Source organism: Citrus clementina, unplaced genomic scaffold (assembly GCF_000493195.1).
Source record: "Citrus clementina cultivar Clemenules unplaced genomic scaffold, Citrus_clementina_v1.0 scaffold_4, whole genome shotgun sequence".
Taxonomy (NCBI): Eukaryota; Viridiplantae; Streptophyta; class Magnoliopsida; order Sapindales; family Rutaceae; genus Citrus; species Citrus x clementina.
Window position 1 is genome coordinate 18,535,287 of NW_006262274.1, and position 16,818 is coordinate 18,552,104.

The following is a 16,818-nucleotide window of genomic DNA, read 5'->3' on the forward strand; positions in this document are numbered from 1 at the left end:
TGGGGGGAAGATGATGATTCCGTGGAATATTATCTTCGACTTATCTGCTATAATCAGTGCTAACCGATTTTGACACATTTGCAGTAACGGAAGGGTTACAATTACACGAGATTGACACGAGGTAATTAGCTAGTCAAGTCTCCGTGGGAAAATTGTAAGCACTCAAGACTTAAAAAAGACTTTATAAAGTAAGGCGTATTATGGATGGTGTGGTTTGATTCTCACTTGCATCAATTGTTCTTTTCATTTTTCATTGGAGGAAAGGAAATTCAAGAGCCTGGTGTATCTAGCAAATTTTGTAACACGTTCTTGTAAGATAAAATAAATAAATAAATATATCGGATCCTATTTCATAGTTTAGTTATAGGGTTATTCGGATGTCTGAATTCAAAACAAGTTAAGTTTAATCTCTAAATAATTTTGAGGAAATCTTTCTACAAGGAGAGTTTGAAATCAATCACTACCCATGTGTCATTGGTCAGATAAATAGGTTAAGAACTCTAATCCTATCCCGACACAAAAAAAAATCGTATCGACTCGGACCTAGTCCATTTTAAATAACGGTTTATTTAAAATAATTATTTTTATAATAATAATTACTACTATTAGTTGTCCTATTATTATTATTAACAATAATTATTTTAAATAAAAATTGTAATTATTATAATAAATGATGACAATAATCAACTAAGATTATTTTGGTATTGTAATAATCAATTCCAATTCCAATAAAAATTAGATACATTAGTGACAATATAAATTAGGGTAGGGGTGGGCAAATTCGGTTTGGATCGGTTTGGGACATATCCTCAAACCGATCCAAACTAATCGGTTTGAAATATTTTCAAACCGATATCAACCTAAAATTTTTTTAAACCGAACTGATCCAAACCGATTGGATCGGTTTGGATCCGGTTTGAACTTATTAGCTAAAATTTCACTTCTTTTATATTATTTTACCTAAATTATTTGTTATTTTTTTGTGTCCGCAATCTAAATTGATACCTCTTTTATATTATTCATATCTACTTTGATATCTACATAACAATTCAAAGATACATCCATACAAGTTTACAGCATAATACATCCTAATAAACAAGTTCTTAACCTGTTCATTCAAAACAAACTCACAAAATTAAAATAAACTTAAACCACACTTGACAATTAAAATATTGTGCATCTTGTCCGTCAAAATTTATAGTCCAATTACTTTTGATTTGTTAAAATCTGCATAAAATGATAAATATAATTATTTAGATTGATTAACTTAAAATATAATGTAATTATATAATATTTCTGGATTGGATCGGTTTGAATCGGTTTGGAATCCTTCCAAACCGAGTGATGTCGGTTTGCAATCCAATAAACTGAAACCAGTTTTTTTACTAATGAAACCGATCCAAACCGATCCAAAAGGTCGGTTTGGATCGGTTCGGTTAAAATATGCCCACCCCTAAATTAGGGGTTATTTTTAGAAACCTCCCCTGAAGTTTAGTGTATTGACAGTCGGATAGAAAGTATTCATATAATTACAGGGACCTCCCCTGACGTTAGTATTCCGCTAAGTGGACTGTCAGTTGACTATTGAAATTCCAAAAATGCCCTTGCCGCAAAAATATATTTTTAACATAGAGGAGGTTGCGCTCTGATCCTTTGTTCTGAATTCATTTTTTATCCTTTGTTCTTAGTCACGGTATATAAGCCCCATCCTTACCAAACAAAATTTTAGATCAAACATGCTTAAAGAAAATGGATAATGCAACATCTAAAATAATTTTAAAACACAAAACAACAAATACTCCACATTTCAAAGTAATAAAAAAATAAATAATCGTAGTGCAAATAGATTAAACCTGAGCAGATTTATAGGCATTAAGAGTATTCTCAACGGCGACTTTCCTCTCATCGCCAGTCTTAAACTCAGCCAAGTTAAGCAAACTCATGTCGAAACCAAAATTAGAATTTAGAAAGGAAAAAAACAGAATTGAGAATCAATTTATTTTTTGGGAGCACGTGAGTGATGAGTTTTGGAATCTAAAATGATATCAAGTTATGAAGTATTTTTGGTGTAAACGCAACAGCCATGAGAGGAGAGTGACGAGAAACTTCCAAAAAGAGGTGAAAAAAAAAACAGAAGAGAAAAAGGCCAAAAGGAAAAAGACTCAAAAAAACAAAAACAGAGAGGAGACGCAAGGGCAATCAAGCAAGCAGACAAACAATTTAAAACCTGAGCAGATAATCACCCTTCATCTTCAAATAAAACACCTTGGAATCGGCAGCGGCAGCGGTGGGAACCAATTTCTGGTCCAATAATTTCAAGATCCCGCCACAGGATCTCCATCAACTCGGCTTCGATCTTCGATCTGTACTCCTTAATCACGGAGACATGGTCTTGGTTGCCGTGCGACTCGTCCTTCTGCTCGATGGAGGACACGATGCACCAAGAGGCGCGCCGTGCGCCGATGACGTTCTTGTAGGCGACGGAGAGGAGGTTCCTCGCTGGTCGAGGCAGAGACGACGACTTTTTCCATGTATTGGACCATCTCCTCGTACCACTCGGCTTGCTCCGCAAGTTTTTCCATGTATACGTTTTCTTCCCGTGGAGAAGGGGCTGCCATTGTTCCGTTCAGTTATCTTTGTGTTTGTTTGAATTTTGTTTTTGTTTAAATTTTAAATTTATTTTTACGTATTTACCCTTTATAATAACGTTATACGTATTTTTGTATTAACGTTAGGGGAGGTCTTTGTAATTACATGAATATTTTCTATCCGACTGTTAATACACTAAACCTCAGGGGAGGTCCCTAAAAATAACCCTATAAATTATTACAGCTAAAATAAATAATTTATAATAATTCTAATTCTTTATTTCAATTCTATTTTGATTCTATCTTATTCCGATTACTGATTGGTAAGCATACCACTAAACGAAATGAAACTGTCCATACACAATAAAATCTCTTTAATTGATCATCTAGCCCAGCTAAAATCAACGGTCCCGAAAGAAACAATTTCGGAACTACTCAAGCCTGCAAATCTTGCACTGTCGTAGTAAGTTACAGGAATTTGATTGGACGATGTAATAAAGATGAAGGATAAGATCGCCATTCGCCAATCAATTTTCTGTCCGCATCAAGCAAATAGGCCATCTGTGAGGCGCAAAATGAGTTAAAAAGATGGATAATTTTGGAATCCATTAATCCACAATGAACATAAAACAATTTAATCAACAGTATTAGGAAAGAAAAGAAAAGTAGGAGAAGAAAGTTAAGTATGATGGATGGAGGTTCAGATTACTGTTAAATGACTTAGGAAAGGCTTAAAGCACCACAGGAATCAACGTTTCACAAAGCTTTTTTCCCTTTCTGAAATATTCGGTGCAGTCTCCCCCAGATTTTGCCAGTGCAACCAAGAGACGTCATGCCGTTATCAATTATAAACTGTAAATGACATGTTGTTTTTACAAGACATATTATGCGTCGATACATACCTATGAATGGGTTCAAGAAATTCAGCAGGTTGCGAAACAATAAGATTCATTCAATCCGCGTAGATATCTGACTGACTGAAATTAAATAAACGATGATGATAAGAAATTTGAAATCAACAAATCTCGGCACATCTATTCTGCAGTTTGGCCGTACTTCAAATAACCTTGCGATAAAAATTTCATAAAAAATCTCAGAAAGAGGACAGAACAACCAAGGCATCAGCGAAAGCAATCGAGGCAGGGCACGCTCAAGCCACGAATTAGAGGAATTTTAAATATCAAAACCTGCTCAGAATAATAAGAAATAAAATGAAACTACAAAAGGCTCAGATTTTTGGATGAGTGAAGGGAAGATGAGAAGATGAAATGCAGAAAGTCAAGAAATGAATAAACCAATATTAATAATCTTGGACCCACAGCTCTAATTTGGATTAAGCATCCATCTACCTATGTGGATAATATTTTTGCTAACTTTTCAGCCATGCAGCAGGATCATGTTCGTCCTGTTTTATTTGATAGAAGGAATTTTCCCCTGGAAGAAAATGATGAGTCGTTTCAACGTCATGCAACTGCCTAGACTGCATGGAATTTCACCAGACAATGACAATTTATTCTCAGATATATCTAACGCCCCCACATTTGCCAAATTTGAAGGCGTCCGTTTTGAGACTGATAAAAACGTTTTCCAAAAATTCGGGATTCAGGTCGATCAGACCGGTTATGTTTTGCAAAACTTGTAAATTTTCAGTGATCAAAATTCAAAACTTTGCAAATAGGTCAAAATATGAAAAATACTTGATATATTATTGAATACTCATTTTGTTTTGCATTAATATACGGCTGTGGGTGCTATCTAGTTCTATTAGTAAAATTCCTTGGGTTGAAAACAAGAAAACTAGCATTTGAAACTCACCCATATGGATGGGAAAGAAATTTAGTTACCATTGGATTAAAAAATAATAATAACAATTAGAAAAAAATTGTAAGGCTTCGACAAGATTTGCTAATCATGTATAGATTAATATGAAGATTAAGAACATCACCTAAGCCAATTATTGAAATTGAAATTTTAGGAGAAAAATTTATGTGGGTTTGGCCACCAATTTAGCATTAGGAACTTATTGTTTAGGAAGCTATGGTGGGTTTCGTAGTGGGACTTATCCTCTTTAATGCATATGGTGATTTTAAACCAACATTTATATAATCCCATTATAAAACTCATCAAACCTTCTAAAATAACTCGTTGAGATAGTGTGCTAGATCCATATAAATATTTCTCCAACTTCTTAGCTTGAAGCGATATTCATTTCCATTGATAGTTTAATGGGCAAAGCCTTTTGAATTCTCCAGGTTATCAAGTTATTTTTTGCTGGAAAATGCAATCCGGATATGAATAGATTTTTTTGTGCAATCAAATTTTCTATGTTGACGCATCCTCTAGAACTTTCAGTAAATTTTATGGAGAAGCTTTAATTTCTTAGTTGTTGATTTCGAATAAAAAATTAAACTTAACTTTAAAATTACAGTTGTAATTATAAAATATTTACTGAATACATTAGTGTTAATACTACAAATTGTTCCATTAAAAGTCTCTCAAAAAGGAAGAAGTGACTTAAAAAATTAAAAGAATGCAGGAGCTGAAGTTGGCAATTTTGTAAATTGCAATGGCAATTGTGGGCTAGTAAAATCCCTCAATGAGTCACAGCACTAGCAATTTCGTAATATACATTAGTGGCAATTTTGTAAAATTGAAGTTGTGATAGTTTTGCAAATAAAAGTAAAAGCTTTTTGCCTAAATTCGGCTGAGCTAAAAGCCAGCTTAGCCCACACTCTCCTTCGCCACCGGTTGACGAGCTCTTCCTTCAATTTTTGAACTTGAAGTGATGCCCCATCGATGTCCAGAATTTTTAAAGTCAGAATGATGATCCTAATGATTCTTTTTAGATAGTCACCTGTACGTTGACGTGTTTAATTGATGTTTATTTAAGCAGAAATTGAAGTTTGATCCCTGATTAATTAGATGAGAACACACATTCATGAGTAAATACTTAAAATTAAATTAATCAAAATAGTATAAATACAGGAGAAAATCGATCATATGCGTGCAGACATCACAATCGAATTATATATATCACCGCCGCACATAAATTTGATTCCCATGATATGTGATTAATTAATTAATTTTTTTAATAACAATTAAATTGTAATGTCAATTGTCCACATAAGTTTTTTGTTTTTGTTGATGAAAGTTAGTAATTTTTTTCCATCTTTTTAAATAAAAGTTGTTAATAAATATCAAGAAAATATTGGGACTTGAGATCAGGGTCTACTTAAGTTAGAATTTTTTATTAGAAAAGCTATAGCCAGCGATGAAAAATAAAGAAGTAACACAAGATAAAGAGTAAAATGAGAGAGCATATATTATAAAAAGATTTTACCCATTTCAAGTGTGCACCAAACAAAGAGACGAACTCTCATTTTATAGTTACATAATTATTACATGAAATTAATAAAAATATTAAGAATTATAATTCCTTGCGAGATAGTGGGAGTTATAGAAAAGTCAAGAGTTGTTAGTGGAAGATAGCAAGAAGAGTAAAAAATATATGTTATGAACATTCACATTTATTTTAATAAATTTACAGTATTTTTTTCGTTAAATAATAGGGTGTGGAGAACAATTGGAAGGACTTTACGTGTGTTTATATATTGACATAAAAATTGCAGGACGTGTAGTTTAGCGTTTCTTGGTTGTTCAGTGCTAGTTTTCTAAATCTCGAGCGTGCGGGTTATTTTTCGTTACCTTTATCACCGAAAGGCTGTTTTAACCAACTAAGAACTAAAAGCTAAAACCCAAAACCCCCCTCTTGTTCTTTTCCAGGGACTTTACCTTGTCCTTGATGGCCGAAAAGCAACTGGAAATCCTCCGCGGGTACGAGCTGCGGCTCTTGCGCTGCACCCTCGCTCCCCCACCGTCCGATCTTCGCATTCAATCGCAACCGTTGAACGAAGAAAGCCAATGCTCTATCCTTCCACTCCACGAGCACATCAACAGCCTCATCAACTCCATCGAGTCCGGCCACTATCTCCAGGCTCTGTCCTCCGACGAGGCTAAACACGCTCTCGACACGCTCGATTTCGTCGACATCAACGACTCAGCCGAGTGTGCCGACCGCGTCTACTCCGAGCTGCTCCAGCTTGTCGAAGCGTCTATAGTGAACGATTCCGAAATTGACGTGGATAAGGCTTGTCGAGTTATTCTGCTCATGTGTCTTTCAATTGCTGCCCTTTTTTGGTTCACTCAGTGTAACGTGACTGGGTGAGTTTCTTATTTATAAATTTTTAAATAATTGCAATTAATTAATAATAAATATTAGTAAAAAATTAATCAAAAAAAAGGTTTAGTGATGAACCTTGTCGAGGTGCCTTCTAATAGAAAAGAGCTCACGGCAAGATGAAATGCAAAGTAAGTTGTTTTATGGTTGGGCGGTGTGTAGCCGTCTTGTTGAAGGCCATAAGATGTTAAGCATATTGCTGTTTAATTTTTAAATCATTCTCAGTAATAATTCCTTTAGTAGATTGATGATAAGAGATTGCATTGCAGATGATAACTGAGCACAATTTCTGTAGTTGTATCCCTGTACATCCATCTTAATATCCTCATTATATTCACATGCCTTTTACGGGTGTTATTTCTGGATGCAGAATGCTTTGTTCCACGTCTGGATACCAAATGCTTTGTTCCACAAAGCTGAGCTGGTTGAAAAGCTAGCTGATGAGGTCAACATGTCCCTTAAGTAATTTGAGGATGAACACTGTGTTCCCGAAAGTCTTACTCTAATGATACTTAAAGAAGCAATGAGAATGGATGTTGCAGCAGCTTTGCTGAACTCAACCCCAGTTCCAAAAATGGAACATGTGAAAATGCATTGTTTTTTTTTTTTTTTTTCTCTCTCTTTATGACTTCTTTGGTTGGGAATGTATTAGATATTCACCTAATCAGTAGGCCTTGAAGGGATCCCATGTTAGCCCCTTGATGTTGGTCTGTAACTAAGTAAATACTTGACCTTGAAAAAGCTTTTGGAGGCATCAGTTCTCTCTGACTGTGTGCTACTTTTTGGATCTGTTGATTTGGTCATTTGCTGATTTATAGTTATTTTTCTGATTCAGGATGGGATATGGCTCCATACATATATAGGCAATTGATTCACAGCAGTCGTCATGCTTCATTGTAATTATATATACAATACAGCATCAGTTTTTCTTGATTTTAAATCTCGTATTCTGAAGTGGTACTTCTGATTCTCACATGATTTTTCCATCTTTCAGCTAAAGTTTTTCTGTGATCTCTTCCGTATTAGATGGGAGTTCACCCGTAGTCGCACAAAAGGGCGTGCTTTAGAGATGATGGACAAACTGGTATGATCTGTGAGCCTTTTCTTCTTAAATATTTTGTTACCTAAATCATTTTCATTCAAATTTACAAGAGTTGCCTATGGATCTATAGAAGATTCCAAACTTTCTGCAGCTAGTAGTTTCTTGGTTTCCGTACTGTCCATCGGGTAAAGATTGAATGTGCATCATTTATAAACTTGTCGGGATCTTCCTTCTTAGCTTTGAGATTGCTCCTGCATATAGGTAGAACCAAAGGCACAAATGGTACTTGTTGCAAACACAAGCTCATCCAACACTTCTGATGTCTGCCCTTCAATAAACCAAGTCATTCATACACATGATTCTACTATTGGTGATGCCTCTGATGTTTTTGTGACCCCAAAATTATTGGGGAATAGTCATGAATCTGAATCTGGAGTCCAATGCATTCATGCTGGTGGCTCAGCAGCCCATTTAAAGGCAATCCAACAGGCAGTGATCTTGTCGAGGTGCCTTCTAATAGAAAAGAGCTCACGGCAAGATGAAATGCAAAGTAAGTTGTTTTATGGTTGGGCGGTGTGTGGTCCTCTTGTTAAAGGCCATAAGATGTTAAGCATATTGCTATTTAATTTTTAAATCATTCTCAGTAATAATTCCTTTAGTAGATTGATGATAAGAGATTACATTACAGATGATAACTGAGCACAATTTTTGTAGTTGTATCCCTGTACATCCATCTTAATATCCTCATTATATTCACATGCCTTTCACGGGTGTTATTTCTGGATGCTGAATGCTTTGTTCCACTTTTGGAAACCAAATGCTTTGTTACACAAAGCTGAGCTGGTTGAAAAGCTAGCTGATGAGGTCAACATGTCCCTTAAGTAATTTGAGGATGAACACTGTGTTCCCGAAAGTCTTACTCTAATGATACTTAAAAAAGCAATGAGAATGGATGTTGCAGCGGCTTTACTGAACTCAACCCCAGTTCCAAACATGGAACATGTGAAAACCAAAAATGCATTGTTTTTTTTCTCTTTATGACTTCTCTAGTTGGGGAATGTACTAGATATTCACCTAATCAGTAGGCCTTGAAGGGATCCCATGTTAGCCCCTTGATGTTGGTCTGTAACTAAGTAAATACTTGACCTTGAAAAAGCTTTTGGAGGCATCAGTTTCTCTCTGACTGTGTGCTACTTTTTGGATCTGTTGATTTGGTCATTTGCTGATTTATAGTTTGTTTTCTGATTCAGGATGGGATATGGCTCCATACATAGAGACAATAGATTCACAGCAGTCATCATGCTTCATTGTAAGTATATATACAATACAGCATCAGTTTTTCTTGATTTTAAATCTCATATTCTGAAGTGGTACTTCTGATTCCCACATGATTTTTCCATTTTTCAGCTAAAGTTTTTCTGTGATCTCTTACGTATTAGATGGGAGTCCACCCGTAGTCGCACAAAAGGGCGTGCTTTAGAGATGATGGACAAACTGGTATGATCTGTGAGCCTTTTCTTCTTAAATATTTTGTTACCTAAACCATTCTCATTCAAATTGACAAGAGTTGCTTATTTATCGATAGAAGATTCCAAACTTCTGCAGCTAGTACTTTATTGGACCCAAAAGCTTTTTTGCTTTTTCTAAGCTGCTAATCAAGACTAGGTTTCTCTCCCTTATATCGCTAGATATGCCATTAATCGTTTGATTTAATTGTCTAGAGAGATTAGATACTTGCATCTTTGCTTTTCACTTCACAAGTGATTTCATGTGCTATCCTGTATTCTGGTTCAAGATTTTTGATGGTTGCTTACTATCATATTTTGCTTTGTTTCAGGTTGAGGGCATTTCTAACTCTTCTCCCGGTGTGACTCAAAGTATTCCCTTTTGTTATGTGATTTGCATTCCAACTATTCCTGCCCTGCGAAAGTAAAACTATTTCTTCTGCATCTTTGAATGATTGTGATTTAATTTTCTTGTCATTTTGCCAACTATCATTATGCTGTCATTGTTTCATATCTTATTTGACATATGTTGATTTGGATAGATTTTAATTGCTCTGTTTATTCTCTTTATAATCTGTCTATTTCGATTTTTCTTCATTTTAGGGAATATGCTAAACTTTTAGTAAGCCGTGGCTTGATTGGAGAGGCTATTAAAAATTTTGAGGATCTGGTGTTGTGGGATAGTCTAATACTGCAATTGGTATGATGTCATAGATAACCATTACCCTAATCTCTCTGTCTATCTCTCTCTCTCTCTCTTTCGTGTTGCTAATGGGAGTTGGTTTTGTGTATGATGTAAAAAACAGCCTATTGGGGAAGAAAGCAGCAGCTGTTGAACTAATAAAAGCAAGGCTGTCTGAAAAGCCTAATGACCCTACATTATGGTTTGTTGATGAGCCTTTTCTATGATCCATTTTATAGTTACTTCTCATTTCAGTTAAATCCATTGTTGATGTCACTTATTGCAATCTAGGGATGATTGTTCATTGGATGTGAGGATATTGTCAGAAGAAAATGAAACCTTTTAATTTTATCTTTTACTTGCTGTAGCCGACTTAAAAGGTCACTGTGCGTTCTTACTGATTGCTTTTGGTCTTGCATTTGAGTCAGTGGATTTTATACTCATATTCTGACATGTATTGTTAGCCTTCTGACGGTTCTGCACCTTGGTCCTATATTATCTTCAGCAGTATTATCTAAAAGATCATTTTTTGCCGAAGAATATTTGCATTCTAAACTAGAAAAGGAGGGGCCGCCCGGGCCCGGGGGGGGGGGGGGGGGTGTGTGTGTGTGAAGGAAGCATCAGGAGGTTGTTTTCCACTTATCCTCTTCCCTGCCTGCATTTTAGATGATTCTGATGCACCAGGTGCCGTGAAATGGTTGAGAAATACATACCATCAAGTGAATTCTGAAAATCATATCCTTTTTGAGAATATTTGGTGCTAGACATTTGAATATGTGGCCACAATTTAAACAATAAAGATTTTCTGCACTGATTTCTTATAATGGATATATGCATGTAATTATAATATGATATCTTTTGATTATTGACCCATTTGTTTAGAAAGAAGGGGAAAAAAAAAACATGGTTGAAAGACAACTGTTACTTGACCTTATCTTGGTCTGTTCACTGCCGTTTGTTTCCTATAACTTCTGGTGATAATGTAGCCAGAATGATGAGTTGAATTGTGGTTTACTGACTTGTGATACATTTTGTAGGTGTTCATTTTTGTTTTCTAAATTTGTTATCTAAAGGAATGACAAGTTGACAACTCAGCCTCTCTCTCTCTCTCTCTCTCTCTCTCTCTCTGTGTGTCTGTGTCAGGGATCTGATTTGTGGAAAGAAAGAGATCGGTTTGAAAGGTTTTCATATGCATCCTTGGAACTTTGTAAGGTTTACATGGAAATTTCTTCCTCTTCTGGTAGCCGTCAAGAACTCTTTGCTGCTGAGATGCACCTGAAGAACGTACTTAAACAAGTAAAATACCTTATAATTCGATATTTAAGACACTTACAGATGGTATTACATTGACAGCAGTAAAACAAAGAAGCAACTGAAAGTTATCTTCATATGAGAATGAAAGCTTTTCAGCAGCATAAGCCTTTCACTATTCAATTCCAAACACGTTCCTCAACATGATAACAAATTCGTAGACCTTTTCTGGGTCTGGAAGGATCCTGTAACAGTTTCTCTTTGCATGCACTTGTTCATCCATGCTGAGAATTTGGGGCACTCATTCTCAACCTTAAATCCCCCAAATTCCTCAACCGCGTAAAACCATCAAGTCAGTGGAATGGCAATCACATCAACGAATCCAAAGCTGTCCCCGCCAAAGAAATCCTTCTCCCCTAAAGCTCCCTCAAGTTGCTTCAAAATCTCTATAAATTCATTCTTCGCCGGGGACCTCGCCCTTCGTTTTGCATATGTTGCAGACTGGATCGAATACCTGCCAAAAAAGTGGTGTCATCTTTTAAGTTCGCATTTAGAAAGATACAAACATTTACACTTGAGAATTATAGACTGACCTTCTTGTCAATAAAATCTGCCCAGAACCTTGCCTTAGCTCTCTCAGAAGCACAGGATGGGAGAAGTGATGGCGAAGGCCAAGTCTCGTCAATTTAGTTGACTATAATAGTGGATTAACACAATGGTTCCCCATCGTGCAGCAAAACTGGGACTTTCTTGTAGATGGGGTTTGATTTGAGCAACAGGTCACTCTTGCCCCCGAACAAGTTCTCAGCTCTGGCTTCATATCCAACTCCTTTCTCAGCCAATGCAATCTTTGCTCTCAAGCAAAATGGGCTAACCCAACAGTCCAAAAGAACAACCTCTCCCTTTGACATATTCAACTATCAAGGTTGGTATTTATATAGGAGAAAAGATGAAATTCCCAAAGATTGTGTCGCAATCAAGGTTTGTTCGTTGGCACTTCGATAAAGGATGTGGCCTTGTTCTTATCATTTCTTAGTTTTTGAAGCTAAATGTTTTACTTGGCTTTCAACAGGCACAAGAACAAGTTTGTCTTGTGTAAATAAAATAAAACCATAAAATTCCATTATTAGTGTAAAACCAAAATAATTAAAATAATAAAAGTGAGTTAGTCGTGCGTGTGGACCTCCTCTTTATGAGTTTGTTATCACACCATATTTGGTTTCTATAAATAAAATAACTAAAACTCTCTTATCTAAGTAAGAATATTGTTATTTTGAAATACCAACTCAATCTCTAACAAATCTTGAGATATAACTTAAGATTCTTGAGCTTCCAATATAAAACAAGTAAGATTAACATAACTTTTTCACTTCCTTCCATCAAAGAAGGGAATAAGTTATATAATTTAATTTATGTTTAATTAAATTATTTTAAATGGGTAATAATTATAAATTTTTCCACTTTATTTAATTAACTAGATAAGACCATATTGTAAATTCTTACATTTATCACTTTAATCTCTTTCCTTTTTCATTCCAACTCCGGTACAAACTATTCCTTTTCAAAAAGTTGTACTCAAATTGATAAGTCTTGGAAGACCAAAACACTATTTAAAATTTATTATTTGCTTTAGTAGCTTTCATGGGTGCAAGGTAAGGAACAAAACTCGGTGGATTTTATGACAAAAGCTTTATCTTATGTAGCACTTTTTTCGATATCTCGAACTTTACTCTTTAAGAATGTTGTATAATATTTCTACAATAACAACAAACAAATTATAACCCTGAAAGATCTATATACACCTCGATCTCTAGCTAGTTCTCTACAAAATATGGCACTAAGTAACAATGTAATCGGAGCCATCAACTTTGTTGCCGTACTTCTTTCAATCCCAGTCATCGGTGCCGGAATCTGGCTTGCCACCGAGGCAGACAATTCTTGTGTCAAGCTTCTACAATGGCCAGTCATTATTTTGGGAATCTTGATTCTAGTCGTGGCTCTAGCAGGCTTTATTGGAGGATTTTGGCGCATCCCTTGGCTCCTTATACTTTATCTCGTTGCCATGCTCATTCTTATAATATTGCTGGCTTGTCTAGTTGTTTTCATTTACATGGTCACGATTAAGGGCTCAGGTCACCTTGCACCCAGTAGAGCGTACTTGGAATACCGCCTCGATGATTTTTCTGGATGGCTACGTAGAAGAGTTCGAAGCCCTTACAAATGGGATCGGATCAAAAGCTGTCTCAGCTCGACACAGATGTGCCCTGAGTTGAACCATGTAAAAATGAGTTGCAAATACTGTTTGGTTACTGAGAAACAGAGAGAAAATTGATGAATATTCCAGATCTTATTATTTCATTAATTACAAATGAGTAAATCACAAGTCTTTATACTTGCATTTCATTAGTAAAAGCTATTAACGAAACTGATCTGTATTAACTAACTAATACTAACTAACTAATCACGCGAACTCTCATTGCTGCATAACAGAATCAGCTGACTCAGCATTGTTGACGTGGCATTGCTGACGCACCTTAGCTTCTGACTTCTTCTCTCTTCTTAGCTCAGCACAATGAGCTTTCTTCACAGCCCCTCTCAAACTCAAGGGGCATAAATGCACATTGAGTTTGTTCCTCAGATAAATGAACTGAGAAGAGTTTAAGGGCTTAGTCATTATGTCTGCTATCTGTTCTGTACTAGGAACATATAGAATCTTAAGATCTCCAGTTAGAACCTTATCTCTGATAAAATGCAGATCGATTTCTATGTGTTTTGTTCTTGAGTGAAACACTGGATTATGAGCAAGATCTTTGGCACTTACATTGTCACACCATATAACTGGTTTCTCCACACGACATAGATTAATCTCAAGAAACAAAGATTTTATCCATGTTATCTCTGAAACAGCTGCTGCAAGTGCTCTGTATTCACTTTCTGCAGAAGATTTTGTAACTACAGATTGCTTCTTTGAGGACCATGAGATTAAGTTGTTTCCTAGGTACACACAATATGCACCAGTGGATCTTCTGTCATCAAGATCACTTCCCCAGTCTGCATCTGTAAATGCTGTAACCTTCAGCTCACCTTTCTTAACAAATTTCAGCCCATAGTCTTGTGTTTCCTTCAGATATCTAAGCACACGTTTGCATGCCATAAGATGTTGAAGTGTTGGTGAAGATACATACTGACTTAGCTTATGAACTGAATAGGCAATTTCAGGTCTTGTCAAAACTAAATACTGAAGACCTCCTACAATGCTTCTGTAATGAGATGGATCTTCTATGTAATAACCCATTTCCCCTTCTATATTCTTCTGCAATCTGTAATCTTTGCTGCTGCTCATTGGTGTATCTATTCCTTTACACTCGAGCATATCAGCTTTAGCCAGCAAGTCTCTGATATACTTCCTTTGTGATAGATACATACGGCCAAGATCATACAAAACTTCAATTCCAAGAAAATAAGATAACTTTCCCAGATCCTTTAATGCAAATGCAGAACTGAATAGCTTGATAAAATCTTCCAGCTCATCACAATTTGATCCTGTAATCAATATGTCATCCACATATATCAGGATTAAAATAATTGATCTTTTATTCTTTTTCAAGAACAAAGATGAGTCAGACTTAGAATTCTCAAATCCCCATTGCACAAGACTGTTTCTCAGCTTGTCAAAACATGCTCGTGGAGCTTGTTTCAAACCATAAAGTGCCTTGTGAAGCTTGCACACAAAATCAGGTCTTTTGGAATCAATAAACCCTTCTGGTTGACTCATATACACCTCCTCAATTAAATCTCCATTTAAGAATGCATTATTCACATCAACCTGTCTTATTTGCCACTGATTCATTACTGCTAGACTCAGGACTATTCTAACTGTTGCTGCTTTCACCACTGGACTGAAAGTCTCAAAGTAGTTCACTCCTTCTATTTGCTGAAATCCTTTAGCAACCAACCTTGCCTTATATTTTGCAACACTTCCATCAGTATTTGATTTCACTCGAAATACCCATTTGTTGCCAACAAGTTTGTGATGTTCTGTTCTTGGCACAAGTGTCCAGGTACCATTTGACATTAGTGCATCATATTCAGCTTTCATTACTTGAAACCATCTCTCATCATTGATAGCCTCCTGAACTGTATCTGGTTCTTTATGCAACAATACTGCAGTATATACCTTTGGCTTAAAGATACCTGCTTTCCCTCTAGTGATCATGGGGTGTTGGTTTAGTGATGGTGAGGTTGTCATTGTTTGATTGAGATGAGGGATATTGTTATTGTGTTGGTTTTGTGAATTTTCATTTGAGGGCTGTTCTAATGTTGTGTCAGGTATAGAAGGTAACATTATAGGTGCAGATGGATTATTTCTGTCTGTGTTTGAGGGTTGTTGATCTGTTACCTGTGTTGAGACTACTGTTGAAGGAAAAATGTTGCCACTGGAGTATGCTTGAGAGAAAGATTCATTGCTGGTGACTGAAAAATCTGTTATGACAGGTAATGTTGATAACTGGAAAACTTGTATAGGAGTAATTGTGCAATATGTATCAGACTTAGATTTATTTGAATTATGAAAGCTAGGATCAGCTGCAAATGGATAAGAGTGTTCATCAAAGACAACATGCCTAGCTATATATATATGTCCAGAGGGGTGATAACACTTGTAGCCTTTATGAGATGGACTATAACCAAGAAAAATGCATTTGGTTGTGTGATAGTCAAACTTGTGCTTATTGTAATCTCTCAGATATGGATAACAAGCACATCCAAAGCATTTCAGCATTTTATAATCAGCCTTGTGTTTATAAAGCTTTTCATATGGAGTAGACATCTTAAGTGCAGAAGTAGGGAGTCTATTAATGTGATAGACTGAGGCATGAAAAGCATCCCACCAGAATTGAAAAGGGAGTTTGGCTTGAGCTAGAAGTGTCAGTCCTAATTCTACAATTTGTCTGTGTTTTCTTTCAACAAGTCCATTCTGATGATGAGTGTAAGGGCAAGAGTGTCTAAAGAGAATGCCACATTCATTTAGAAAGGCAGTAAATGGTCTGTATTCTCCCCCCCAGTCAGATTGTAGAATTTTGATAGAAGTTTGAAATTGTTTTTCAACTTGAAGTTTGAACAGCTTGAACACTTCTAGAGCTTCTGATTTAAGTTTCAAAGGATAAATCCAGGTGTATCTGGTATGATCATCCACAAAGCTAATGTAATATCTAAAGCCATCTCTAGAATATGCTGGTGAGGGACCCCATAGATCAGTGTGAACAAGTTCTAGAGCTGATGTGGATTTGATATCAGTGATTGGAAAATGAAGTTTATGAAATTTTCCTAGTTGACATGCTTCACAGAAATGCTTTGTAGCTTGATTAACAATATTTGTAGAGCACAAATTGGGATGCACAAGCTTAAGCAAATGAATTAGACTTTGAGTATTAGGATGACCAAATCGTTTGTGGAGTAAAGACATTTTATTGAATGAATTAGTGCTACAAGTATTCTTATTTGACTGAAAACAT

The 16,818-nt window shown here is 35.9% G+C and overlaps 1 protein-coding gene and 2 pseudogenes across 1 annotated transcript in view; 1 reads left to right on the plus strand and 2 right to left on the minus strand.

Moving 5' to 3' along the window:
- Positions 1–1,842: 1,842 nt before the first annotated feature.
- Positions 1,843–2,626, minus strand: LOC18043719 (annotated as a pseudogene).
- Positions 2,627–6,907: 4,281 nt separating this feature from the next.
- The window catches only part of LOC18044937 (tetratricopeptide repeat protein 27 homolog), a 57,122-nt gene continuing 47,211 nt past the window's right edge, over positions 6,908–16,818 (plus strand). The window contains 6 exon segments of the mRNA XM_024185480.1: positions 6,908–6,956; positions 7,661–7,721; positions 7,852–7,909; positions 8,129–8,417; positions 9,118–9,176; positions 9,275–9,364. Coding sequence (XP_024041248.1) covers positions 6,950–6,956; positions 7,661–7,721; positions 7,852–7,909; positions 8,129–8,417; positions 9,118–9,176; positions 9,275–9,364 — 564 coding nt within the window. The 5' untranslated portion in view covers positions 6,908–6,949.
- LOC112098879 lies at positions 11,413–12,216 on the minus strand (annotated as a pseudogene).